The 26,978-nt window shown below is 49.3% G+C and overlaps 1 protein-coding gene across 6 annotated transcripts in view; it reads left to right on the plus strand.

The window, feature by feature from the left end:
• Nucleotides 1-14,972, plus strand: part of CD2H10orf71 (chromosome D2 C10orf71 homolog) — a 29,259-nt gene extending 14,287 nt beyond the window's left edge. For 3 of the 6 annotated variants that reach the window (XM_045040313.1, XM_045040315.1, XM_023240667.2), the window contains 2 exons: nucleotides 5,249-5,352; nucleotides 9,846-14,972. In XM_045040313.1, the coding sequence (XP_044896248.1) occupies nucleotides 10,000-14,256 (4,257 nt within the window). In that variant the 5' untranslated portion in view covers nucleotides 5,249-5,352; nucleotides 9,846-9,999 and the 3' untranslated portion in view covers nucleotides 14,257-14,972. Of the gene's footprint in view, nucleotides 1-305; nucleotides 445-5,248; nucleotides 5,353-5,598; nucleotides 5,762-9,095; nucleotides 9,099-9,845 lie in introns of those variants that run through there. The other 3 variants (XM_045040314.1, XM_045040316.1, XR_006587093.1) reach the window with 3 other exon arrangements.
• Nucleotides 14,973-26,978: the final 12,006 nt, after the last annotated feature.

Consider the following 26,978-nt stretch of genomic DNA (forward strand, 5'->3'; position numbering starts at 1 on the left):
TAAGGTAATTAAATCCACCCAAAGAGCCAGGGCTCAAAAAAACCACACTACAGGCAAGTGGTCAAACCCAGCAGCAAAGCAAACCCCAGTGGCTTCCTGTGCAAAGACAGGAACCAGAGGAGAACGAAACGGCCTTCTTAGCAGCTGGAGAGCATCCCTCCCGGCTCTGCAAGGCCCACCTGAACCTGCCTGCCGTCCGCCTTCCCCGACAGGGAGGACCTCTGCTCACCAGCTGAATCAGCACGGCCATTCCTGTGGTTCTCACGAAAACTGGAGCTGAGAAGATCCGTGGGAGGTGATGAGAAACAAAAACCCTCCTCTTCTCCATCCCGGCCCTCGATCCCCCCTTGAACTGCAGCCCACGAGCCCAAGACACGCCCATCTGCGCCCGAGCCCAGGGACCAGAGGGTCAAGACTGCTTCCTGGAGGAGGCGCGGAGTGATGGTGAGCCTGAGCTGAATCCCAGCCTCGGTTCTCTTCTTTACAGGCTGTGTGACACCGAACAACGTTCTGCACCTCTCTGTGTCTTTCCTTCTCCACGTAGAAAATGGTGACAGTTCAGGCCCGCTCACCCCACCTCATAGAGATGATGGGAATCAAACACATGTGTCCCGAACTGCAGGGTGACGTGCAGACATGAGTCATCCTGTATTGACTCACTGCGTTGGCCTCCGCCGAGGGTGACCCGCTCTGGGTTCCAAAAGTCGTGAGGACCTCGGGTTGCCAGATAAAAAACAGGATGTCCTGTGAAATTTGAATTTCAGATAAACAATGAACACGTGTTTTTAACCTAAGTATGCGATGATCAATTTTACGGAGAACTCTGATACAAAGTGTATCCCAACGATTACACGGGACGCGTTCGTACTAAGCCGGTTGTTTACCTGGAATTCAAATTCCCTGGGTGTCCTGTATTTTTAATCAGCTCAGTCTGGCAACCCAGCCATGACAAACTGGCAGTTCCTCCCTCCCTTTCTGTGTCCGACTCTAGGAACACACAGGCCTGGGTCCTACGCCCAGCTCTGTCGCTCACCAGCCGTGTGGCAGGGAATATTCGCTTCACCTCTCTGAGGCTCCATGGTCTCATCTCGGAAACGAAGCCGATGGCACACAGCCACCCGGACGAGTCTGGTGCTGGAGCTGGGGCCTCCGAGCAGGGCCCCGGTTCTGGGGGCCTGTCACACTTCTTCAGCCGCGGGGCTGGGATGAGTAGCGGTATGTAGGGCGTCTGGAGAAGGGCGTGCAGAGGGCGAGGGGTACGAGTCCCCTCCTCCAGCCACCTCCTGTCCACAGTGCCTGGGACAGACCAGCAGAAGTCGGGCTGCGTGTCGTCTCAGGCCTGGGCGGGCTCCAGCCAGGAGCCCGGTGGGAGGCGAGGAGACCGCGGGGTGGCAGAGCTTTCGGCCCTCCTGCGACCACACCACACACTTGCAGCAAGCCTCGGTCCTCACACCCTTACGAGCCAGGGAGCGCGTTCAGCTGCAGCAGCTGAAAACAGTGCCGAGTGACCACCATGCACCGGCGATCCTCTCGGTCAAAGACGAAGCAGGTCGGGGCTCTCACTCCAAGGAGCTCAAGACCTTGTTGGAAAGATGGATTTACAGCAGATACAGTGGAATAAAGCCGTTAAAAAAACAAAAAAAACTCTACAAGGAAGAGGAGAGCTGAGGAGGAAGCAGTCAGCAGTCGGTGGCCGGGGGACACAAACAGACATGGCCAGCAGCGAGGGTAGGACTCCAAGGAGCCAAGCCAAGAGCCACCTGGGCCTACTGCTCCTTCATCAGTGCACCGCAGGCCTGGAGAGAGGCGAGCATGGGGAGAGCCCCAGCTCTGCCACCAAGAGGGCCTTTGGGGTCACGCAGAGGCATTTGTAAGGGACCAGAAGAGAGGAAACTGTATCTGCAGAAGTCGGCATATTCCAGTGCACGATGGTTCGACAGCATCCTGCAGTGTGGCACAGAAAACAGCACCACACGAGAAAACATTTCAGAAGAGACAGAACCTAGTGATGACTGTGCAGAGGGCATTTAGCTGCACGTCAGGATAAAAAGCTGATTCGTGAGGATGCACACTCAGATGTGGTTTGTCTGATAGGTATTCTGACCCCAAAAGATGACCCTGGCAATAAGGAAAAAACAAAATACATCCTCAAGTGTTAACTCTCCCAGGCTGAAGGCCACAGGGGTGCAGACATGCCCCCAGTTCCCCCACCAAGCAAGTCTTCAAGATGGATGTGTCACCAGCCCCTTTACCCCACCCCAGCGGCTGAACGGGAAAGTCTAGTCCACTACTTCCTGCCGGGGTATCCCAAACCCCTTGTGCATCCTGATGCTTTGCAGAACCCACTCTACCCGATGCCAGCTTTCCCAGCATCTGGCATCAGCAGGCGGAGTGTCGGGAGGACCAGAAAACAGAGTGCTGTGGGTGTTCTCCAGGATGGCCTGTACAACACAGGGCAGAGGCCAACATGTCATCGGCTGGCACCCACGATTTAGATAATGTATCAGTTAATGACTATTTGTGATGTGACCGTAAACAACACCCCAGTTAATGTGCTCAACAAATATTTACTGGATGCTGGCCCTCCGGAGGGAATCAAAGTCATCCCCCAACTGGAGCCCTGAGTGCAATTAACAAGACAAATGGGAAAATGGAGAGGTCATGAAGTTGCTTCTTTACTTCTCCCGGATTAACCTGAAACTCAATCCTAACTTAAATGGTATATGCCATGGTGCAAATGGACGCCTTCCAGCGTGCCAGCCTGGGAGCCGTCTCTAAGGCAGCTCTTCCACCTGTTCCCACCTCTTACCACAGGCAGACTTTACATATTTTAGGGCTGGGAATCGAAAAGTAAATTAAGTCCACTTGAATTCAAATTCACTAATTTGAGATTTGTGATAATTCTGGAATTAATCAAATTATAATTGACTTCCCATGAAATAAGTCCTGCTGAGCCAGTCAGCAGTGTGAATAATATGACAGAGGTAAAATGATTTGCTCACTCATTTACCAGATGTTTCCTGCGCTGTGCGCTATGCTCCCTGAGGGTAGCCTGGAGAGCCAGCCAGACAGGGACACAGCCACAGAGAAGCGCCCAGGTTATCAGTAAAGACAAACATTAAATAATAATCGCCCAGGTAACTACTTAAGTACAATTATATTAACTAGTGCAAAGGAGTGGGTATGGCCAGATATGAAAGCGTATAACAGGGAGACTTAAAATAGCCTGAAGAAGCTGCCTTATTGAAGGGTCCCGTGAGCTGGGTTCGGAAGCATATGTAAGAGTTAAGCAGGTAATAGGGAAAAGGTGAAAGTAAATTATTCCAGGGAGAGGGAACAATGTGTGCAAAGGCTCTGAGGCACACTCTGGAAAGCCAAGGGGGGGAAATAGTTCAAGAGGAAGATGGAAAGGAAGGCTTTTTGTTAAGGAGGCCGATTTTCACTCTTGAAAACTGGGAAACCATTGAGGGGTTCTAATAAAGAGGCTGACATGAACAGATCTGAGTTTTACAAGCTGTTCCTGAATGCGGTGCTGAGAATGAATGTTGCCTAGCCCAAGGGAGTCCCCAAAGCAGTGAGTGGGGCAGATTTGTCAGCCTCTAAAGAGTGTGTTTCAGCAGCAATGACAGTGAGTCCATGAATCCAAGCACAGAGTGATAGTGTCCCTAAATGTTCACAAAATAAACGTCACCACATCCTTCTACATCTACGTCTCGGCCACATGCCACATGGACTGATTTCGTCCTTATCTCTGAGCTGCATCTCAGTGGAGTGGCAGGCAATGAAATGGACCAACTATCTAGTGACACAAAAGGGTCAATCTGAATTTTTCAGATGGTCTTAATATCCAAGGTCAGCAGTCCTTCTCCATTCCAGGGGAATGTCTCCTTCATTCTTATTCCTTCTTTTCTATGCCTAGTTTGAGCATTGCTTCCATGTTGACAAGCTCAGTCCACAAAGGCAAGTAAGATTTCTTTTCTGGGTTCAGGGGATTTTCTTTCTAGTTGAGAAGAAAATGAAGCTACCATCAATTCCCGGGATATGTGGCTTATGATATGTGACCTGTGACAATACGGCATGAGCTTGAAATAGGGAACCCGGCGTGGTGTGAGGACAAAGGACAGCCTAGGAGTCAGGGATGAGGCCAGACAGATGGTGGTAGACACAAAGCCCTCTGTGAGCCTCCAAAGAAATGTACTCCACAAATCTGAGTTAGTATGATTATTAATATTATTAATAAACTACCACGGACCAGATCAATTATCCAGGAGCTGTGAGGTGTGGAAGGTCTTGAGGAAGCCCCAATGGTCTGCATTTAAAATTTGCATAATGGATTTATTTTAATTAGCTTACACTTTATTCTGTACACTCTTCGAATTCTCCTGGGCAGCTTTTTGGTTCTTTTAGCTGTCAAAATAGATACTCAAGCCTCCTGCCAACAATAAATCGAACACTGTGCTACAGCTTGCTGAGTGGATTCAAGTTCTACTACTCCAATTCTCTTTACTGCAAAACCTGAGTTATGAATCCACATGGGAAAGGGCCTTTGGTCAGATATGACTAGCAAAAAATAATTCACGACTGCGCCAATCATATTAGAAATCCCAACAGCTTAGTACAGGTTCCTGAAGATTCCTTGGACCAGAGATGAATTAATGAATATTGGAAGGTATAGATACTGGCCCTATATTGTTTTTCACCAAAAATGCCTATGTCTGGAATTTTGTTGAGCTCCAGTGTAGATTAAATATATACATATATATGTGTATTTATATATATACATATATATGCATATATATATTGTATATTATAATTATAATATATAATAATATATAATACATTTATATTATATATTATAATATAATATTTTATAATATATAATATTTAATCTCAAGTTCAGATTAAATATATACGTATACATGTGTATTTATATATATACATATATATTATATAATATATTATATAATATAATTATAATATATTTAGATATTATATAATATATTATATATATAATTATATAATATATAATATAATTATGACATGTATAGTATATATATACACATATATATGCATATGTTATATAGACATATATAATATATATATATATATATATGTCTTTAAATGTCAGTAAGACAGTTCGCTTTCAAAGCCAAGTGTCTTACTGACATTTAAAGACATCTTTTGCACCCAGTATGTGCTTGACCAGTTGGTCAGTTGGGTCCACTAATATTATTTTTCTTCTTTCTAGATGGGGCAATGATAACAGTGAATGCAAGCATGAGAAGAAGTTTTAAAACTACAGACCCTAAAACCCAGCGAGGCAGGCACCTGCAGTCCCCACTGCCATAACAGGTATGGAACCAACCCAAGGAAACACTTTCGGTTGTCAGCCGCTGTGCTGGCTCCACTGGACATCGGGAGACGAGAGGGAGAGGTGGAGGGTGAAACCAAATTTATGACTGTCCCATCTGAAGCCAGGGAAATCAAATCAGAATTGAAGAAGTTATCTGAATAAAGGCCTCTCTTCTTCCCAACGCAGGAGAAATGTGGTTACAGTAGCTCCCCCTTATCCATGGTTTTGCTTTTTTGCGATTTCAGTCACCTGCAGTCAACCACGGTCTGGAAGCATGTATGGTCCTTCTTTCTGACATACAGTCAGAAGGTCAGTAATAGCCTAACCCTACTTCACGGTGCCCACGTCATTCACTCCCTGCCATCTCCTCACATAGACATTTTATCATCTCACATCATCACGAGAAAGGTAAGTACAGTACAGTCAGATTTTGAGAGAGAGAGACCACATTCACATAACTTCTATTATAGTATATTGTGATAATTGTTCTACTTATTATTGTATACTATTGTATTGTGATAATTGTTCTATTTACTATTGTATACTATTGTATTGTTGTTCATCTCTTCCTGCATCTGATTTATAAAGTAAGCTTTATCATAGGTTAAACATAGTATGGACAGGGTTCGATATTACCACCCACAGTTTTCAGCCATCCACTGGGGGTCTTGGAATGTATCCCTCATGGATAAGGGGAAACTACTGTATTTTCTGAATACTCCAAATATCAGTGAACATCTTTTATTAGTGTGTGGAATTACGACACAACCCAAAATCAATTAGAGTTCTTTGGCCATGCACAACAGAAACAGAAACTGGGCAAATTCAGCTGAAATAGATGAGTATTAAAAGGAAAATGGAGCCCTTGCAGACTCCAGGTGAATGGTGAAGTCCCAGCCTGGGCAAGAGTGAGCAGACAGCTCTGCCGCTGGAAAGAACGTTCGAGCACATTTCCATCCTGGCATCACTTTAGAAGAAACAGTACAAAGGACCTGGCCTGGGTCTCACGTCTGCTCTGGACCCGGGGAGATCTCGGCAGGCACCTTGAACTTTCAATCCCACCAAGAGTAACCCAGCGGAGACAGGAAATTGTCCCAAAGTTATCAAGTGCTTTTACTCAGAGGAGATGGATGGAAGCTGAGTGTTCAAAAAATAACAAATATCTGCTAATGGGGGTGGTATTTAATTGGCTGGGAGTTGCTTACTTTAAGACTCTAAATTTAAATCTCTACTGTCCTATTTTCACGTAAATGTGGAAGTATGGAAACCCCAGTATTACCATTACGGAGCACAGCCATTGCCAAGACCAAGACCCCAGCATTCAGGATGCCAGAAGCCTCCCTGACTGTATTGGCAGGACCTCAAGATCCAGAAAACTTGACCCACCGTGGTCGAAGCCACTAAAGTCCCCCGCCCCACCCCAATCACACAAATCCAGAGCAGGTAGTTCTGGCACAGACTCACCGCTCAGCCATGTCATTGATGACCCAGGACTGTCCTGCCCACCAGGTCGTCCTCAGCATATTGGTCTTTAATTGTCATTGCTCGTTCCTCAAGATTGCAAACTGAAGGCCTCGGTGTTGTGAGCTGAGTTGTATTCCCCAAATTTTCACATGTTGAAGTCCTAACCCCCAGGACCTCAGAATGAGATCTTACTTGGAAATAGGGTCATGGCAGCTGTAATTAGTTAAGATGAGATCATTAGGGTGGGCTCTAATCCTAAAGGATTGATGCTTTTATACAAAGGGGAAGTTTGGACAGAGAGAAACACAGGAAAGACGGTGAGAAGACACAGAAGATGGGCATCTACAAACCAAGAAGAACGGCTTGGAACAGACCCTTTCCTTGCAGCCTGCAAAAGGACTTAACCCGACTGACACCTCGATCTGGGACTTCCAGCCTCTAGCACCAGGAGATACTTTCTGTTGTGTAAGCCAGCACTTTGTGGTACTTCGTTGTGTCAGCTCTAGCAAACAAACACACTCCATTCCAGGATTTGTGTCCCCGTGCGAAGCAGGAAGAGAGGGCGTCAACAGGGCGGAGACCACAGGGATTGTTCCTTTGATCAGAAAGGCCAGAACTTTCCCTGACATCCAAATGCTCCCACCCCTGTGACCAGAGGCGTGGCGCCTAGAAGGGGAAGCCCGTGAGGAAGGGAGTGAGGCTGGCCAGCCAGCAGGGCCCGAGGGCTGAAGCTGATGTCCTCTGCCCCCTAAAAGGCCTGTAATATGCTTTCTGGGAGAAGCAGCCCTGATTTTCAGGGCAGGGCTGAGGAGCACGTCATTAGAGGCTTTTGCAGAGTGCATTGGGGGTTTGCTAAAATCTGTGGTCCTTCCTCTCTCCAGCACAGCCCGCTCTGTTCTCCCATTCATAAAACCAGGTCTGCCTGCCAATGAGTCAACACTGGAAACCCACCGGAGGGCTGTGGTCGAGACACAGGAAACAAAAAGCCCCAAAGAAGGCTGGCCTCCAGGACTGAAACACAATGCTGCTGGCCCAGCGGCCTCAGGCCTGGGCAGGACACCTCGTGCGCTGTCCCCCATGTGGGGCCAGGACAGGACAGGGACACAAGGTGTGCAGACCCTACCTCCCTGATGGAAGCATCTTCATGTTCCGTCCCCTAAAGCCCTGGCAGTGTTATCCTTCGGACCAGCCAGCCAAGGAGGGAAGAATTCAGCCTTGCCATCTTCTACTGCCGATGGGAAGGAAGCCACTGTGTGATAGTGTCATCTGTCAGCTGACTCAGAGCACCCTGCCAGATGTTCACCGCCCCAAACGCCCACCACTTGGGCCCATGCTAGGGTCTACACTTGCTACTTTAGCTGACTTGTCATGTGCTCCTTGACTTTTCTCCTGCCTGGGCCAGGCCTGTTCCAGGCAGCGTAAGTACCTCGGGAGAAGCAGCCAGGGTCCCCAGCGGAAGCAGCATCTCAGACAGGACCCAGAAGGAAATGCAAGGTACAGCCCCACACCCATTAGGATGGCTACTACAAAAAAAAAAGAGAGAGAGAGAGAGAGACAGAAAATAACAAGTGCTGGCAAGGATGTGATGACACGGGAATACTATTCAGCCTTAAAAAGGCAGGGAAACAGGATGGAAATGGATGATCCTTGAGGACATTCTGCTAAGTGAATCAGCCAGCCATAAAAAACCAAATATGGTGTGATTCCACTCGTATGAGGTGCCTAGAGTAATCGAATTCATAGAAAGTAGACAGTGGCTGCCAGGGCTGAGGTCGGCAGTAGGGGGGAGTGGGGAGTGGAGTTGGTGTTTAACGGGTACAGAGTTTCAGTCTGGGATGTTGTAAAAAGTTCTGGAGAGGAATGGTGGTTGCACCAGTATGAACGTACTTAATACTACTGAACTGTGCACTTAGAGTGCTTACGTTGATAAATTTTATGTCCTGTATATTTCACCACAATTTTTTTTAAAAAAGAAGAAAAATCTAATGAAGGGACCATAACGGGCCATAAGAATTCGGGAGACCCCAGCACGTGGAGCTATTCAGGAGGAATGGGAGACATCCCCCCCCCGCCCCCGGGAGCCCCCAGGGAGAAGGGGAGCAGTGTTGCTGGGCCCAGAAAGAGACTGAGGCCAGGGGAGGGGCCATAGCAAGGGCCAAGAATTGCCAAGACCCCACACCGTAGCCAGAATCAGGGATCGGGGAGAAATGCCAGGGATTCTAGGTCTTTCCAGGCTGCACCCAGCATCTCCCAATGGTCACACCCAAGGGCAATTTAGAGAGTTGAGGGGCCCAGGTGATGCAGGCTCTTGGGGATTGTGCCCTCTTGGGGTGGCTCCAGGACAAGTTCAATGAGCAGACAGACAGTCTAGCGACTCCTGAGCTCCTGGCTCTTACAGTATAATGATGGGATGGGCAACTTAACTTTAGATTATGCTCAATACCACCAAGAGGATGAACCAGGTACAGTGGGAGAAAGTGGGGAGGGGACACCCCCATGGAATGTCAGGGAAGACCTCTCTGCAAAAATGACCCATCTTAACTTTAGACATTGTCTTGGGCAGGGTTCCCCAGAGGAGCGGAACCAATAGGATGTGCACATCCAGAAAGAGATTTATTTTAAGGACCTGGCTCTTGCAGTGATGGGGGCTGGCAGGTCTGACATCTGCGGGGCAGGCTGGAGACCCAGGGGGGAGTCAGTGTTGCAGCTGCAGTCCAAGGACTGGGGGCTGAATCCTCCCTTCCTCTGGGGAGCTCAGTCTTTGAGATGCCGCTCACCCGCAGCATGGAGAGTAAGTAATCTGCCTTTCCTAAGGTCTATTGATTTAAATGTTAATTACATCTTAAAATTACTTTCATAGCAACATCTAGATGTGTTTAACCAAAAACTGGGCACAAGGGCCCAGCCAAGATGACACATAAAATTAACCACCACAAGCACCATTACCCATCTGGACCAGTGTGTAGCTCTCACAGGGAGCCGCTAAATCGGATAGCCTGTTCACACCCTGCACGTCTTTCTTTTGCAGAGGAAAAAAAAAAAAAAATCCCACTTTGCAATTTGCGTCTGGTCACCAGGAAGCTCTAGTTTTGTGGAAAGAGGGCTGCATCTAACCCCTCTAGAACCGTCACCCAGAGGCACCCGCTGGCTGACCCGGGGACAGTCTTCCTAGCTGGCGGACGATGCAGGGGAATAAGAAGTGCACGGACGGGTTCAGCGACTCCTCGAGCATCGGCAGTGTGCTGGACGATGCAGACAGGGAGGTGAGCAGCCTCACAGACCGGGCGTTCCGAAGCTTGTGCATCTCAGAGGACACATCCTTCCACGACTCCGACCTGACCCTGTCCCCGGATATCACCCGCCAGGTGTTTGGGAGTCTTCACCAGGGAACGGTGAGCCACACCCACAGGAAAAGCGGTATTTGGAGCCAGTTACCGTCACAAGGCACCGAGCATGCGGGCTGGGCAGCCACGTTCCAGCAGCTACCCAAGTACGTTCAAGGGGAGGAGAAGTATCCCAAAAGCAGCCCCCCACTGACGCCAGCCCAGAGGAGACTGGAGGTGCCAGTTTCCGGCCTGAGGAGCAGCAACAAGCCTGTTTCTAAAGTGTCATCGCTAATTAAATCCTTTGACAGGACTGAGAGCCAACGCTGTGACAGCAGGCCCCCAACCAGTAAGCCCCCGGCTCTCAAGAACCCCCCCAAATTTGCTCCTCTTCCAGAAAGTGGCGTCAACTTCTGCTTCGATTCTGCCTTTCTGACTGTCAGGAGGGTGCCCGCTGAAGTCTCTGGAGCCCATCAGAGTAGCCACCAGCCTGGCAAGAAGCACGGAGAGCAGGAGTCCCCCAAGAACCCCGAGATGGCCTGTCACAGCTCCAGCAGCTTCCTCCCAACACCTGAAAACACGGCCAAGGCGTTCGAGTCAAAGTTCCCCTCTCCTCCCCACAAGCCATCCAAGGGCGAGTCTGGAAGAGGTAAGGAGTGGCCTCGCAAAGGGACCTTTCTTCATAGTGAAAACAGTGCTTTTGAGTCGTGGAATGCCCACCAACCGCGGCTGCCCGAGAGAAAGGAGGCTGCTGACCCTGTCCCAGAAAGCAAAGCCCCCAAGCGTTACGAGAACACGCCCTTGTTAAAAGAGCCCCCGGCCTCTGAGCACAAAGTCTCCCCCTGCCAGGCCCGGGCCAGCTGCAGTCAGGAGGAGAGCAGGCTGGCAGCAGGAGCTCTCTCTGCATCGGGACCCTGGGGACCTCGGGATTCGGGGCCCCAGGTATTCAGTACAGAGGGAAATTCTAGCTCCCAGCCCGACCTTCAGGGGAAGCCCACCCAGCCACCATGGAGGAAACCAAAGTCCAGCAAAGGAAAGAAGGAAAGTCTACAAGATGCATCGGAAGAGAAGAAGCAGGCCACCAGAAGAGGCCCAGCCTTGTACACAAAGCACAATCCCCAGGGACAGTTTCCAGAAAACGAGGCTCTCGACATGCCCATGGACCCCAACGAGCATTACAGCCCTCCTTTCAACATCAGTAAGCTTCTGACCCCCATCATACCCACCAAGAATATCCTGGAGCCATCTGACAGCCAGCCGGTGGAGATAACCCCATCACCCTCAGGACAGCTAAACGGGTACCAAGAGAAGGAACCCAGTGAATGTCAGTCTCGGGACAGCTACAAATCCAAAGCCCCTAGCCTGCTGTTCAACCTGAAGGATGTACGGAAGCGTGTCAAGAGCACATATAGTCCCTCACCTCTCTCGAAAAGCCTCGAGGAGAAAACCAGGGGCAAGCAAGAACCCGTGAGCAATGGGATCATCCTTCCCAATGGGCTTGAGGAGAGCCCTCCAAATGAGCTTTCTAAGGAAAGGGCAGCTGATGCCCCTTCTGTGTCACACATCAGTCCCCAGATGGACCCTAAAGCGGACCCTGGTACAGCCTCTGTGGACAACTATCTAACTCTTAACTCACCTCCAGCCATCACCCAAGCCCCCTTCTCCGTCAATGGGGAGGGAGCTGACAGAAACAGCTATGAGAAGGACGATGGAGAACCGGAAATGGGCACCACCAGGTCTGGGAAGTGTCCAGAGTCCAGGGAACAGTGCCCCAGGAAGCACCTGTCTCTGCGGCTTTGCAGTAGAGAGCCTGAGGCAGGGAAGGCTGCAGAGAAACCAAAGACCCCCAGCCTAGAAAAGGGGTTCTTGAGATCCGTGTCTCAAGAGACAGAACCCGAGAGAGAGGCAGGACTTCAGAATCCAAACTTCAACCAGAAATTCTCCCCAGGGCCTCTCTCTCCCGAGGAAGAAGATGTGTTTTACAGTGACAGCCAATCGGATTTCATGCCATGCTTCAAAAGTAAGGCCAAATTCAGCACCAGCTCTTCAGACCAGTCCTTTGCCTCCTTTGAGGACCAGCAGAAGACGTGGTTCATGGAGAGCCAGCAGGAAGACAGGAGGAATGACGTAAGTGCAGGTGACAGTCAGAAGGACGAGAAGGAGAAAGCAATAGGGAAAGATGAGACACAGCACGGTGCCTTAAGTAACGGGCAGGTGTGCGTGCAGGAGCACAGCCAGGGGGCATCGTCGCAAGGAGAAGGGGAAAGCTCGTCTGGATGTAGACCCAGGAAGGCATCGAGAGAGGAAGCTAACTTCAGAGGCACTTGGATCGCGGGAAGTAAGGATACAACCAGAGACCCTACCCCCTCGCCATCTTCCACTATGAACAAGCACAAACTGTTTGCAATTAAAGACAACACCCTCAGGGCCACCCCCGTGATAAAACCCATCATGTTGCCCCTCCTGAGGGCCATGTCATCAGAGGACCCTCTGGGCAGCGGCCACAAAGAGGAAGACCTGCCAAAGCCAGGCTGGGGAGAAGAGGCTGGTCTTTGTGGCCCTGCGAGCCAGGAAGTGGCCAACACGCCTACAGCCGCTAACACGCAGGGCACACACTTGAAGCACATGGCCTGGGAGAGCACAGAGGACCACGGGCAGGTGCCAGCCCCGACGGGGAACATCGCATCTCCTCCACTCGTGGCGGAGGCTGAAGGGCTGAAGCCACCCCCAGAGGCTGCACGTCGAGTTGTGGCAAACAATGGCAAGAACAGCTGCACAGTCCAGGGGAAGCTAGATGCTCCAAGGTGCATCCCCACCATCGCTTTGCCTGAGGGCGACCCGGAAGACCAGCCACCCCCACCGCAGCCGGGAACCTGCTGGGAAGAGCACACACAAGATTTCAAAAGTCACTTATTGTCTACACCCCGAGCGGGGCCCCCGGGGAGAAGACTGGTCCCCGGTGAGATGGCAACTTCCCCCAATGCCAGCTCCCCGGATGAGAGCAGCGCGTGCTCCCCTGCCGCCAGCAGCGTCTGGGACGATGCCTCCCAGGCCCCCAGCGAGCCGGGCCTGCTGCCGGGGGAGCCTCCCCACACCAGTCCCTGGGCCAGCCCCTACTCTGCCAGGGTGGCCCGCAGGGAGGACCTGACCCACGCCCTCACGTGGGAGGCTGGCTCGGACCCCCAACTTGAGCCACCTGCAGAAGACCTCAGGACACTTTCTCCAAGAGGCTTGGTGCTGGACGCGGCCGCCGGCTCAGCAGGCCTCCCTGAGAAACCAGAACTTCCCGCCCCGCTGGAGAGGGCCGCCAGCAAGCCTCCTGCAGTCCCACCCAAAACAGAGAAGGCCCTGCGGCGGGCAAAAAAGCTGGCCAGCAAGAGGAGGAAGACCGACCAACTGCAAGAAAAGCATGGAGAACCCCTGGAAGAAAAGCCGTGCCTGGAGGACCTTGAACGAGGGCCACCAGCCCCTGGAGAGAGGCCCCGACCCAGGTGCCCCGGGGTCCGCTCCCTGCCCCCTCCCATCCACCGCCACTCAGTGTCTGCCTTCTCAGAGCCCATCAGGAGGCAGCCTGGGGGATCCCAGTCCCTTACTCCCCTGCCCCCTTACCCTGCCACCCAGAAGGTTCTCCAAGACCCCCAATCTGGAGAGTACTTTGTCTTCGATCTGCCACTCCAGGTGAGAATCAAGACCTTCTATGACCCCGAGACGGGCAAATACGTCAAGGTCTCCATCCCAACCTCGGAGGGGGGCTCCCCGGAGCCACCCCCGCCAGATACTCCGGATGCTCCCTACATGCTGTACCCCCACTTCCGGCCCCTGCCCGTGACGGCCTTGATGCCTCTGCGCTGCTCCTCTCAGCTGTCTGCCCCCACCTTCCTAAGTCAGGGCCCTCACACCCCCGAGGCAGCTGGGCCCGGGCCCCGGAGGGCCCGCGAGGCCAGCCTGCAGCTCCAGCTGGGCCCTAGGGCTCGAGGCGACCCCACCCGGCACTCCGCAGGCCAGCGCCCTGATGCTCCTTCCCCAAGCCTGGGGGAAGAGGGGGGAGATGCCCCACGCCTGGGCATCATCTCCACCAACGACCTAGAGGACTTCGCCACAGAAGGCATTTCTTGAGAATTGCGTCTGATTAACCTCCCCGCCCCCAGATAAACCCAGAAGAACTTACTTCCCCTTTCCCCAAAACAATACACACACACACACACACACACACACACACACACCAACACATACTTAGCCATGTGAGATCCCTAAATTCCCAAAGGAAGTAGGAATTCTGAGAAAACCCCACTTGAAGGGCTTCTCTCCCTGGGAAGGTGCTATTTGCATGACCGGGTCCCTCCCAAGCCCCTTCCCAGATCCTGGATCTGCTCCACTGACCCCCTCTCTCTTCCCCTCCCTTACTCCCTGGCCTCCTCTGGCTATGCCCCTGGGGCGGGATCAGAGGACTCCTAATGGCTGCTCTGCCCCAGCTGCCCACCTTCTTCTTCTCAAGGGCTGGCTCATGCAGTGAGCAAACTCCCCAGGCCCCCAGAATCGCTGCACTGCGCTGAGCTGAGCCCTGCCCGCAAGCAGACCACCCAGCCCAGCCCCTCCAGGTCCAGCGTGGTATAGACGACAACTCCACCCTCGCTCCAACGCAGCAGCCATTTCCAGCTCACGGCAGGCAGAGATGGCTGAGGACTGACCCAAGGCAATCTTGCAGAAATGTTTATCTGGATAGAATGGGTTTTCTTTACTGAGGAAGCTTTCCTCTGAAGGCTATTTTCTGATCGACAAAAGGCTACCTTTTAAAAAGTGAAACACGTTTGCAGATGTGATTCTGTCCTGGACTCCTGTCTCTCTTCTCTGGGTCCGGGTGGGTCTCCACCGGTGAGTAAAGTGTCTTCCAGGCCTTCCATCACCACTGGGATGCAGGGGCTTCGTGTCTGAACAGAGCAGCCCTGGCACCCACCACGGTCCCGGTGTCTCTCCTTGAGCCCTCAGCACCTGTCCATGCCGTCTCGGGGCCAGGCTCTCCATTCCTGTTGGGAGACAAAGAGGAGGAAGACCCAAGCCCACCATCAAGGCTGGCCCAAGGAACTGAGTCAGGCCCTAGCTGTCCCAATCTAGTGACCAGTGCCTGTGCCCTGTACTCAAAAGGAAATTGCATTTTCCCGACTCCCTGGCCTTTGGGGATGTGGAGGGAAGTATGTGAATCAGGTCAGGGGAGCAAAATACAATAACCGTCTCTGTACTTCTGAGAATAGAGAGAGTCTGTGAGCCGATGCCCACTGCGGGCAACTGTACTAAGAAGGAAAGCAGGCCTGTCCCCACAGGCTTCCACCCAGGGCATCTGCTGAAGCAATGTAATTCTTGTGCTATGGGAAATACGGGAGCAAACACGTCTCCCTCTCTGTTTAGAAAGGACAGCTGTCGAGGCAGCTGTCGGGACTATGCTGCCCACGTCCCAGGGGACCCCACAAAACGCATCATCCTGGTTCTTTTGGCAAAGATAGCTGTTTCCGGGCTGGAAACAGACGGGAAGGCGCAGAACTCACCAAGTCCCGGACTCGCACAGATACAAGGACCCTGAGCATATTCCTGATCACGATTTGGACTCGGGATCTTATTATACCCGTTTGTTTTCCCAATAAGTACGGCCACACCTTAATTTCACTGGGCAAATACTACACAAGTCCCCCAGCTCAGGGCCGCGGTGAGTCAACCAGATGCTTAGGCAGGGACACAGGCAGGCCGCTGTCCGAGAAGTGTGGTTCCCAGGAGTCACCCACTGGGATGCCAGTGAGAAGAATGAGCTGCAGTCTTGGCTCTGCACCAGGGCCAAGCATCCCCTCACCTTGCTTTCCTCTTACTCAAACCTGGAAAGTGATGCCTCATCTTAGAATTCTCAGGGTCCAGGGAAAGAATTGCCCCAAAAAGTAGAGTCCCTTAATTAAAAAACAACCATAGTGGTAGTAACGACGTCCCCACAAGGAAAAACATACTTTTCTCAAGGGGAGCTTATGTTTGGCGAGGCAGCCATCTTCTGTCTTAGAAACAATATAAGCAGAGCTACTGATGGAGCTAAAAGCATAAAGGTAGATATTTAGAGATCAAGGTCAACTTCCCTATGAATGCACAAAAGGAACAGGGCGTCCGGCAGCATGCAACATGCACACAGAGAGCAGGGGTTCCTTGGACACCTGGCTCCCCAGCAGGTCAGCCAGAAGGAGGGCCTCCATCACTTACAGCAAGGTGCCTATATTGCTAAGAAGCAGGTAATGCTTCCGAGGGACAAAAGTCAATGAAGACCAACTCAGTTGTAAATGCCATTCTCCTCTTTCCTTCCTCCCTCCCTCCTTCCCTCTCTTCCTTTCTTTTCCCCTCTCTTCCTCCCTTCCTTCCTTTTCTCTATCTCTCTTTCTATTTTCCTCCCGCCCCCCTTTTACAGACATTTTTAGAGTTCCCACCCTATGCCAGGCACTTCACTGGACACTAAAGATATACCATGGTAATAAGATCTGGTAAAATCTAACAGAGAAGAAAGATAATTATAGTCCAGTGTGGTAAGTAATTTAATAAGGTGGTCTGAGGAGCACTTAACTCAGCCTGGGAAGAAAAGGGGTTTCCTACAGGAAACGGCACCTACACTGAGTTAGGAAACACCAAGTAATACATCAGCTTTTGAAGACACCAGAACTTCCCAGTTGTTATCTAGCAAACAAAGATGACATTTGTTAAATACTAATAGATTTGCCTTACCACACCAACGTACAATGATTTAGCTAATTGTTACTTAGCATTTTTAACCAACATGGGAATGAAACCAGTGTAGCCTCAGAGGATAGACCTTTGTTGATATGTCCCTTCAGCTTCTGAATTAATATTTCACTCCTCTGAGTTGCCCAGAAAAACCATTATTTCTACCACTGTGTTTAATAGAGCAGTGGTGAGAACTGTGAAAACATATTATTTGTAGAACTTGTGGGTCAAGGCCATGCTTACATCTTCTATTTAGTGCATGGGCCCTCCTTTGAGTTTTGGCCCCTCTACGTGTTTCTGGTAAAGGTACACAGATATAGAGTACCTCAAGGGAACAATCAAAGGTCCTGGGGCTACTCAGTGGAAAGTGACCAAGGGTTCACATTGTCAACCACATGGCATGTGCCAGCCCTGGAGCCAGGAGCTTTGAGACTGGCCTTCATCCTCAACAGACCTAGAAGAGGTACCCTCATTAACCTCATATTACCATAAAGGAAGCAAAGGCACTGAGATGTTGAGTAACTTCCCAAAGTCACACAGTCACTGAGGGAGGGAGCCAAGCCAGGAACTCAGGTCACTCTCACTCTCACTGAGTGGACACCCCACTCACGCTTCTCTAAGTGTGGCCAATGGATTGGCAGTCTCCACATTACCAGGGAGCTTGTTAGAAACCCAGAATCTCGGTCTGCATTTCCACGAGATTCCCCGGTTATTCATTTGCACATTAAAATTTGAAAAGTGCTAGGAGCCTCTGGCCCAGAAAGGAAAGATTTCAGGGACATGCATCCAGGCCCTCATATCTACAACTTTGCCATGGGCACGGGAAGAGAGCCTTACACGTCAGGTGGGAGAGTTGCAGGGAGGCTGGTTCACACCCACTACATGAAGGGCATGTCTCCTAACTACAGCCTCCACATGGTTAGAGTGGCTTGGGGGGCACAAAGCCCCCCCGTCACCGGAAATGTGCCACAGAAGCTAGCGAACCCTTTTCTAAGACAGGGATGGATTCAATGTCAGACGGGTCCTAACGACATCTTTTGAGACCGCAGGCTGCATGTGGGGCTCCCGTATAACAATGTCATGAGTCTAAAGTCTAAACAGGGGGTGCCCCCAGGAGGGAAAGATATGAGTGAGACTTTGGCATTTGCAAGAGGAGCTGTAGGCGAAACCCAAATTCTACGCATGTGGAAAGCGCTTTGGCCCAGATAACACCACAATGTTACACACAGTTGTCTTGCGTGGACCTTCTACACCATGCGGATATGTAGTCCCAGTTAAGCAGAGAGAGCTCCGGGCCGTGTCACCGGAGCCTGTCACCATCTGCTTACCTGTCCTTAGTACCACCGTAGCAGGGCCATCCGAGCAGAGGCCTCCTCCCTGCACTGGGACTCCACATGGATCCATCACTGCATTCTGGTAGTGCTTCTCTCCCTCACCTGCCGGCTCTCAGGAAGGAAGCCTAAGCCTGTCTGGGCTTTTCCATCACCCAGGCAGCCGTTAGCCAGACAGTTCCGGCTCCACTGCTGACTCCCCTCATCGGACACTCTACGTGTGGGAAAAGGACAGTTGTAAATGGAGAAGCTCCCCAGGAGATTCTGCTATACCCTGATTTATAAACGCAGGTTTCCCACACGAATGGCCTGGAGCTGCCCAGGCCCAGAGTTCCAGCCAGTGGAGACCCTTCAGTGGAGGAATCTGAGGAGGAAGGACACATCTGGGTTTGCCTATGGGCAGGGAGGACACAGAGACACTCCTCCAAGTGGAAAACTCCGGACAGGCAAAGACACAGCCGGTTCTAGCACTGTCCATGCAGCCACCAGCCCTGCCCAGAGCCAGGCCCAGCCCTGAAGCTCTGAAAGGCAGCCATGGACTGATCTGCTCAGAAGAGAGGAAGAGGGGCATTGTGGGGAGCGAGGGCTCCCTTCCAGCATGGTGGAGCCAGAGACCTCACTACACAAGGAGATAATGGAGGATTAAGGCGCTATGCACATTATCACCCCCAAGCAAAGCCAGCCTTGCTGTGTTCATCATTCATCCAAATGCAGTTTCATCTGTAAGCCCTTTCACTGTCCCAACATTGTTCTCAAGCTCCTCCTGGGTCCCAGCCCTGACCTCCATCTCTCGTTGCCAATCTTCCTGAGCTCGGAGATGCCCCTTGCTCTCTTTAGAGCCCTCTCACCACTCCCCCCCTTCATAATTTGCCAAGTGACATTGTTGGTGCCTGCCATCCTGTCTTCTGTGGTCAGTCCTATATTTTCCTCTGGATTTGGAAAATTTGGGGCTGATGTACTCTTCTTTCACATTTACAAACTCTAGATGACATGGTCAGTCTCACTCTGCATTGCTGTGCGTTCAGCAGCTCTTTCTTCCCTGCTGATCAAAATGGAAAGTGCCAGCAAGCCAAGTCAAGAACTAACCAAATGGTCTGCTTCTAGCAGAGACTCTTAGTCAACACTGCCATTAGTGGAGCCCCCATCTTGCTCTTCCTTGAGCTGCTAGCCAGTTGTGTGCTGTGTTAGGAGTATATGGAGGGCCCTCTGTCCAGCCAGACAGTCACTGCACCAGGCAATGTGATTTCCATGGCCTCCCCACCTGTCGTGACCCCCATACATCCACCATATCTCTTCTGCCAAGTTTGCTGATTTCCCAGAACGTGGATACCTTCTGATGGAAATCTTTTGACCAATGCTCAACATCACTATTCTTGAGGAAAGTGTAAATCAAAACTACAAAGAGGTATCACATCATATCCCTTAGGATTGCTAATATTAAAAAAAAAAAGGCATTGGCAAGGCTGTGGAAAAATTGGAACCCTTGTCCATTGCTTGTAGGAATGTAAAATGGCGTGGCCCCAGTAAAACACAAAACAAAACAGAATGAAGGTTACTCAAAAAGCTAAACATAGAATTACCAGATGATCTAGAAATTCCACTCTCAGGCATATGCACAAAAGAATTGAAAGCAAGGACACAAACAGATATTTGCATACTCATGTTCATAGCAGCTTTATTCACAATAGCCGAAAGCTAGAAGCAACCCAAATGTCAGTCAACAGATGGACAAAATGTAGTATATCCATACAATGGAATATTATTCAGCCTTAAAAAGGAAAGAAATTCTGATACAGCCTATAAGGATGAACCTTGAAGACATTATGCAAGTGTAAGAAGCCAGTCACAAATGGACAAATACTGTATGATTCCACTTTTATGAGGCCCCTGAATAATCAAATTCATAGAGGCAGAAAGTAGCATGGCGGTTGCCAGGAGCTGGGGGAGGGAGGATGGGGAGTTGATGTTTATTGGCTGCAGAGTTCCAGCTGGGGAGGATCAAAAAGGTCTGGAGATGGTTGGTGGTGAATGTACTTAAATGTACACTTAAAAATGGTTAAAATGGTAAATGTGATGGTGTGTATATTTTGTCATGGATTAAAGAACAGAACAAAAACATAAAGCCTCTTGACCAGCACAGACATCCCATTCACCTTGAGGCCCCAGAACAGCGATGGAATTTAAAGGAAACCATGCCCCTCATGGGGACAAGAACAGACTGGGCTCCACCTTCTCCTGGAGACAAAGGCACAGGACCAGAGAAGGCAGAATTTGGGACTGTGGCCCAAATCTTGAAAGGATGGGAGCCCACTCAGACCCACACTCTGACGATAGCAGTGCAACTATCCCTGACTCCAAAGAGAAAAATGGATGAAGAAAAAACTCCAGGGCTCTCCCCATTCCTGCCTCCCCAGCTTAGAGCCACATTGCCGACTTCCTGGTGGCCCAAGCCACAGGCCCCATCCTCACTGCTCCCAATCTCCTGCCCCCAATTCAGTCAGACCTCAAACCCATCCACTCTATCTCCAGGCCTCTGTCAATATGCACCATTTGTCAGCGCCCCACCACTACCCCTCACCCTGACTGCTATTAGAGCCCCCTCTCTGCCCCCACTCCTCACACAAACCCCTTCCAAACCACCCTCCCCACAGGGAATCCAAAGACCTAATGCCCCACCCTGATCCAGAATCTTCCTGGACTTCCTGCTCACCTCAGCAAAGAGCCAGCTCCAGAGGAAGACATGCCTCCACACACTGGGACCTTGGATCTCAATGGCCTCATCACCTGCCTCCTTAGAATTCAGTTGTCCTGGGCGTCTTTGAGTTGACCAAATGGGCCATTTCCAGCCCTTTGCACATTCTTTGACCCCCTCCACATTCTTTGACCCCTCCACAGGAGGTTGGGCCTGTGCCTCCTTGGCCACTGGTGTGTGCCCAACAGGATAGAGTTGGTGTGCCAAGGTCAGGTCAAAAAACTCCATGCCACAATCACCAGTCCCTGGAAAATACACTCCTCAAGTCCCCAGCTGCCACGGAGCCATCCATGTACCCTGGCTCACTCTGCTGTAAAGAAACCAACACAGGCCCATATTCAAATGGTCTGGAGAGGCCCTGAGACCATATGGAAAGGGAGAGACCATGGTCCTCCCGTTCCAGCTCCTGCTTCTGGCTCCTGCTCCTGAGCCAGAACCACCTCACCAAGCCATTCCCAGATTCTTGCCCCATAAAACCGTGAGAGATAATAAAGCGGTTGCTGTTATTTTAAGCCATTAAGCTTCAGAGTAGCTGGTGACAGAGCAAGAGGTGACCAGAGCTCTCTCTTTCTGTCAGCCTCCATTCCCTGTCAACTCTCACCCTCTCCCTGCCACCCTCCTCTTGTCTAACTCCTGTTACCCTAAGATGCCCCAGCTTAGACGCCATGCTCCTGACCATGCACCTCACGTCCGCCATGATGTGTGCTCCTGCCATCACAGCACATATTTTAACTGCCTATTTAACTGTCTCCCTCACCTACTCAATGGCCAGTTTGGGAAAGAGGCATCTTGCCTGTCCACATAATCGCTGCATCCCCAGTGGCTAGCACAGTGCAAGATCCAAGGTGGGCAACAGGCAAACATCATTGAATTCAGTGGGATTCTTACTTTAAATGGAAGAGTTGAAGCCAGTAAAAGGGATATTTTGGGAAAGCGACTAACGCCATTTTGACCTTATTTCCTCATTTTCCCACCTAGCTGTTGCCAGCATGTAGATGAGTCAACCCCATCCCTAACCAGAGCAGGCACTCCGCTCCCCTGCCCCTGTATCATGGGCAGCCAGGCAGGCTGTGGCCCCACACATGGGGTCTCAGGGACCTGAGGCCCAGGAACAGATGTCCCACAGTGGACCCCATAAGTCAGCATTCACATTTATCTAATGTTCTTTGCTGAGAAACTCACACCTGCCGACCAAAGGAGGCCAAAGACTTGCCCCGCACTCACAACGATGTGCAAAACCCAAATTAGAAATGAGTTATTTGGTTTGGCGATGAGGGAAATAATGAGGACGTTAGACAAATTGTATTAGGTGAAAGTTGCGAATGAACCTGAATTCTGTGTTTCTTGCCATGGGAGGGCTTGGCATCAGACCGCTGTCTTCCAAAGCATTTCATCATGTTTGGCTACCAGGTGGGAAGGCCAGGCTGGTACAGATGGGGTTTAACTCTTAGGTCACCCAAAGAAAATTAAGGCTGCTCTCTTTCGGGATAAGGAGGGTAAATTTAGCTGTCGTCCTCTCCTCGCTTCCCCTCAATCCAATGATACTGCCAGATTTGAGTTCCACGGATGGAGAAATAAATATTATTACAGGGGAAAATGGCTTTAAAAGATAAACAGCATCACTACCTCAGGGGGCCACACATCTAGTTTAACTCTGTAGGTAGTATTTGAATATTATCAAGCATGGAAGAGCTTTAGAAAGTCCAAGAGGAGACACTGCTTGACATCTTCACATCTCAGCTTCTCTATGAGTTTTTGAGACCGCGTGATTCTCAAGTTTCTTGGGAAGTCAAATCAGCCACTAAGATGTCCCTAAAAGTTCCAACCGCTCCCTTTGAGTGTGTTCTTGAGGAGTCTTCAAGAACTTAAAATTAGAAGACCGCAGCTAAGAACATTTGTTAAAGGACCCCTGACCACACCATCTTCCCAGAGCATGTTTCATGCTAACAGGGCCGGCCCACCCAGCCCAGGGAGAGATCTTTCCCCCGAATCTGCGCTCTGCATAGCAGTGAGGGAGGGAACAGGGCAGAAGCCACCAAAAGCAGGAGGAAGGAAAGGAAAAGACATGCTCTCCCCTCCAAAAATTCCCATAACATATTTGAATCTAATCTGAATCCTCCAAGCTTTGGCAGAAAATGCTAAGAGAAAGGGTTTTTCTAAGTAACTCTGAGTCCGTTGTTGCTGGCCCTGGAGAAGATTTGCTAGGTCCAAAATACACTCAGGGCAACTCCCTTCTCTCTGTCACCTGAGCAGGGACTCCAGAAAACCAGAAGAGATCTGTCCCTCCAAGGTGACATCAGTAGGCCCATCCAATTTGGCCATTTTTATTTAAGAGTCTTTGGGATTTTTCATGGAAACTCGGTATCAACAGAAATTGTCTTAAAAAATAATTTTATCAGGGGGCGCTTGGGTGACTCAGTTGGTTAAGCGTCCAACTTCAGCTCAAGTCATGATCTCAGTTTGTGAGTTCCAGCCCTGAGTCAGGCTCTGTGCTGACAGCCCAGAGCCTGGAGCCTGTTTCAGATTCTGCGTCTCGCTCTCTGCCCCCTCTAGCTCATGCTCCGTGTCTCACTCTCCCTTTCTCTCAAAAATAAATAAACATTTTTTAAAAAAGAAAAGATAATAATTTTATCAGGGTGCCTGGGTGGCCCAGTCAGTTGAGCATCGAACTCTTCATTTTGGCTCAGGGTCATGGGATCGAGCCCTGCATTGGGGTCCACACTGAGCATGGAGCCTGCTTAAGATTCTCTCTCTCTCTCTCTCTCTCTCTCTCTCTCTCTCTCTCTCCCCCTCTGCCCCTATCCTCTGCTTGCTCTCTCTCCAAAATTTAAAATAATAATAATAATAAATTTTATCATATTTCATGAATGATCTCCTAACTGAATTTACCAAACATTGAAATTAACCTTTATCACTACTTAACTACATGTGGTGAAAGCATTGCTTCTTCTGCTTCCCCTCTTGGCTTCTTACACATTAAACAAGTTTTAGACACTGGACAACAAGCAGCATAGAACTGTGATCCTGAAGAGAAGGAAAGCAGATAAGGTGAGCCCCATGATTTCACCAGCTTATTGTCTGGAGGCAATTTCCAGGCCACCGTCCAGGGAGGGGAACCCAAACAGAGCCCAGCAGTCTGGCTTTGTAGATACAGAGATTAGAATTTCAAGAGGCCAAGAATACCAGAATTTTCAGGGCACAGTATTAGAGATGAGGGGTTTTACAGAAGGTGAGCTCTGGAAATTTGGAAAAGGGATCCCCTCGAGTCTTTGGCCAAGTATAAATATGCATATGTTTGAGAGGAAACCACCAATGCTGGGGAAAAAAATCACCAGAAAATGCATAGATGGAACAATTTGCAGGCTATTACAAAGTTGAGAATAGTTCATCTCCCACTAATTAGGATTTAAATGCCTCCTAAGACACAGGGAATTAGGTAGAATCTCCACTACTAACCATCCCCTTAGTAGTGGAGCTAAATAAATCTTAGAATAAAAGCTCTGGGGCACCTGAGTGGCTCAGTCGGTTAAGTGTCTTGGTTTCAGCTCAGATCACGATCTCATGGTTCATGAGTTCAAGCCCCACATCGAGCTCCACATTGATAGTGTGGAGCCTGCTTGGGATTCTCTCTCTACCCCGACCATCTGCCCCTCCCCCGCTCTCTCTGTCTCTCTCAAAATAAATAAACTTAAAAAAATTCACTACATCTGCCTTTAAAAAGCTGGAAGGCAAGCTCAAGCCTCTAAAGCTCCAGTGTCCAATATGGTAGCCACTGCCAAACATGGCTATTCAATACTATGCATGAGCCATTTAAGTGCTCAAGAGCCACATGTAAGTAGTGCCTACCATTTTGAACAGCACAGATTCTAGAACGTTTCCTCATCAAGTTCTAAAGGATCCAACAGATTCCAAGTAACTGAGTTGCTTATCAGACAAAACCCAACTCCACTTAAAGGAATGCAATAAAATCCAGGCAACCAGCAATATAAAAATCACAATGTTCACCAGCCAATCATATATTACCAGGCATGCAAAACAGCAAGAAGATAAGATTCATTACAGGGGTGTCAGGGGTGGGGGACCATTCACTAGAAACAGTCTCTGAAATAAAAGGAGGAATGGATGAGCAGATGAGGAGCTAAAGCAGCTATTCTAAATATATTAAGTGTACTCCAGAATGCAGAGGAAAACATGAGCGTAATGGGGAAGGAGATGTCAGATGTAAAAAATTACCCAATGGATCTTCTAGGGTTTAAAAATACAGTAGCTCAGGGGCACCTGGGTGGTTCAGCCGGTTAAGTGTACGACTTCGGCTCAGGTCATGATCTCATGGTTTGTGGGTTCAAGCCCCGCGTCGGGCTCTGTGCTAGAAGCCTGGAGCCTGCTTCTGATTCTGTGTCTCCTTCTCTCTCTGCCCCTCCCCAACTTGTGTTCTGTCTCTATCAAAAATAAACAAATGAAAGAAAAAAAATTCTGATAAAAATACAGTAGTTCAAATGAAAAGTACACTGGATGAGATGAAAAGCAGATTGTATAACCAGAAGAAAATATTACTGCACTAGAAGATACAGCAATAGAAACTACAAAATAAGACACATAAAAAGACTTTAAAAAATTAACAGGGCATCGGCAACTTGTGGGACAGTATCAAGAGGTTTACGATACATTTAAGTGAATTTTTTTAAAAAAGAGAAGACGGGGGAGAAAAGCATTAAAGGAATAATGACTTCTTTATTCCAAATTTGGTAATAATTGTAAGCCCAAAGATCCAATAGATTCAACAAATCTCAAGTAGAATTAGTAGAAAGAAAACCATGCCAACCAAGGTTTTTTTTTTTTTTATTCTAATTCCAGTATAGTTAACATACAGTGTAACATTAGTTTCAGGTGTACAATGTAGTGATTCAACACTTCCACACATTACCCCGTGCTCATCACAGCAAGCGCATTCCTTAATCCCCATCACCTATTTCACCCATCCCCCGCCCACGTCCCCTCTGTTAATCATCACTTTCTTCTCCATAGTTAAGAGTCTGGGACACCTGGGTGGCTCCGTCGGTTAAGTTATCTGACTCTTGATTTCAGGTCAGGTCATGATCTCACGGTTCGTGAGTTCGAGCCCCGCATCGGGCTCTGGAGCTCTGCACTGAGCATGTGGAGCCTGCCTGGGACTCTCTCTTCCTCTCGCTCTGTCTCTCTCAAAATAATTAAATAAACTTTAACATAAAAATCCTAGTTCTTTAAGCAGGAGGAAAATGATGCCAGATGGAAATCTGGGAATCTGGGTTTCCACTGAAGAGTTGTGAGCCCTAAAAATGATAACTATGTGGGTAAATTTAAAAGACTTTTCCTTGTAATTAATAGATTTAAGAGGTACTTGTTTAAAGCAAAAATAGTGGCAATGTGGGGTGGGGTGCAGAGCATAAGCAGAAGTAAAATATATGTCCACAATAAAGCAGAGGATGGAGAAAGGTGAAAGAAAGAAAGAAAGCTGTTGTCAGGCTCTATAGCATAGCTATGGAAAAAGCAGGATAATCTTATTATTACAAGTTAGAGTCTGAACCGCAAACCTTCAAGCAGCCACTAAAAATCAAAGGAGATATAGTTAAGAAGCCAATAGCAGAGTAAGATGAATGAATATCACGTGGCAAGAAACGTGAACAGATTTAAATTACACACAGAAACACGGACGGCTTACTGATTTAACGTTCACAGGCATAAACTCAAAGTGGCAGAAGAATAAAAAATGTAAAAAAAAAAAAAAAAGAAAAAGAAAACTGGAGTGGTAATATTCATACCAATCGGAGCAGATTCTAGAATGAGGAATAAATAGGGACCCTTTCGTCATCATAAAGGGGCCCATTAATCAGGAAGACATCACAATCCCAAATGGGCCTGCATCTAATAACAGCACTCTAAAGTAAATGAAGCAAATTGAAGTCACGGTGAACTAGCATCCCCTCCCCACAGGATCGGCAGAATAATAAATTCCAGCAATCCCAAGTGTTGGC

Source organism: Felis catus, chromosome D2 (genome assembly GCF_018350175.1).
Source record: "Felis catus isolate Fca126 chromosome D2, F.catus_Fca126_mat1.0, whole genome shotgun sequence".
Taxonomy (NCBI): domain Eukaryota; kingdom Metazoa; phylum Chordata; class Mammalia; order Carnivora; family Felidae; genus Felis; species Felis catus.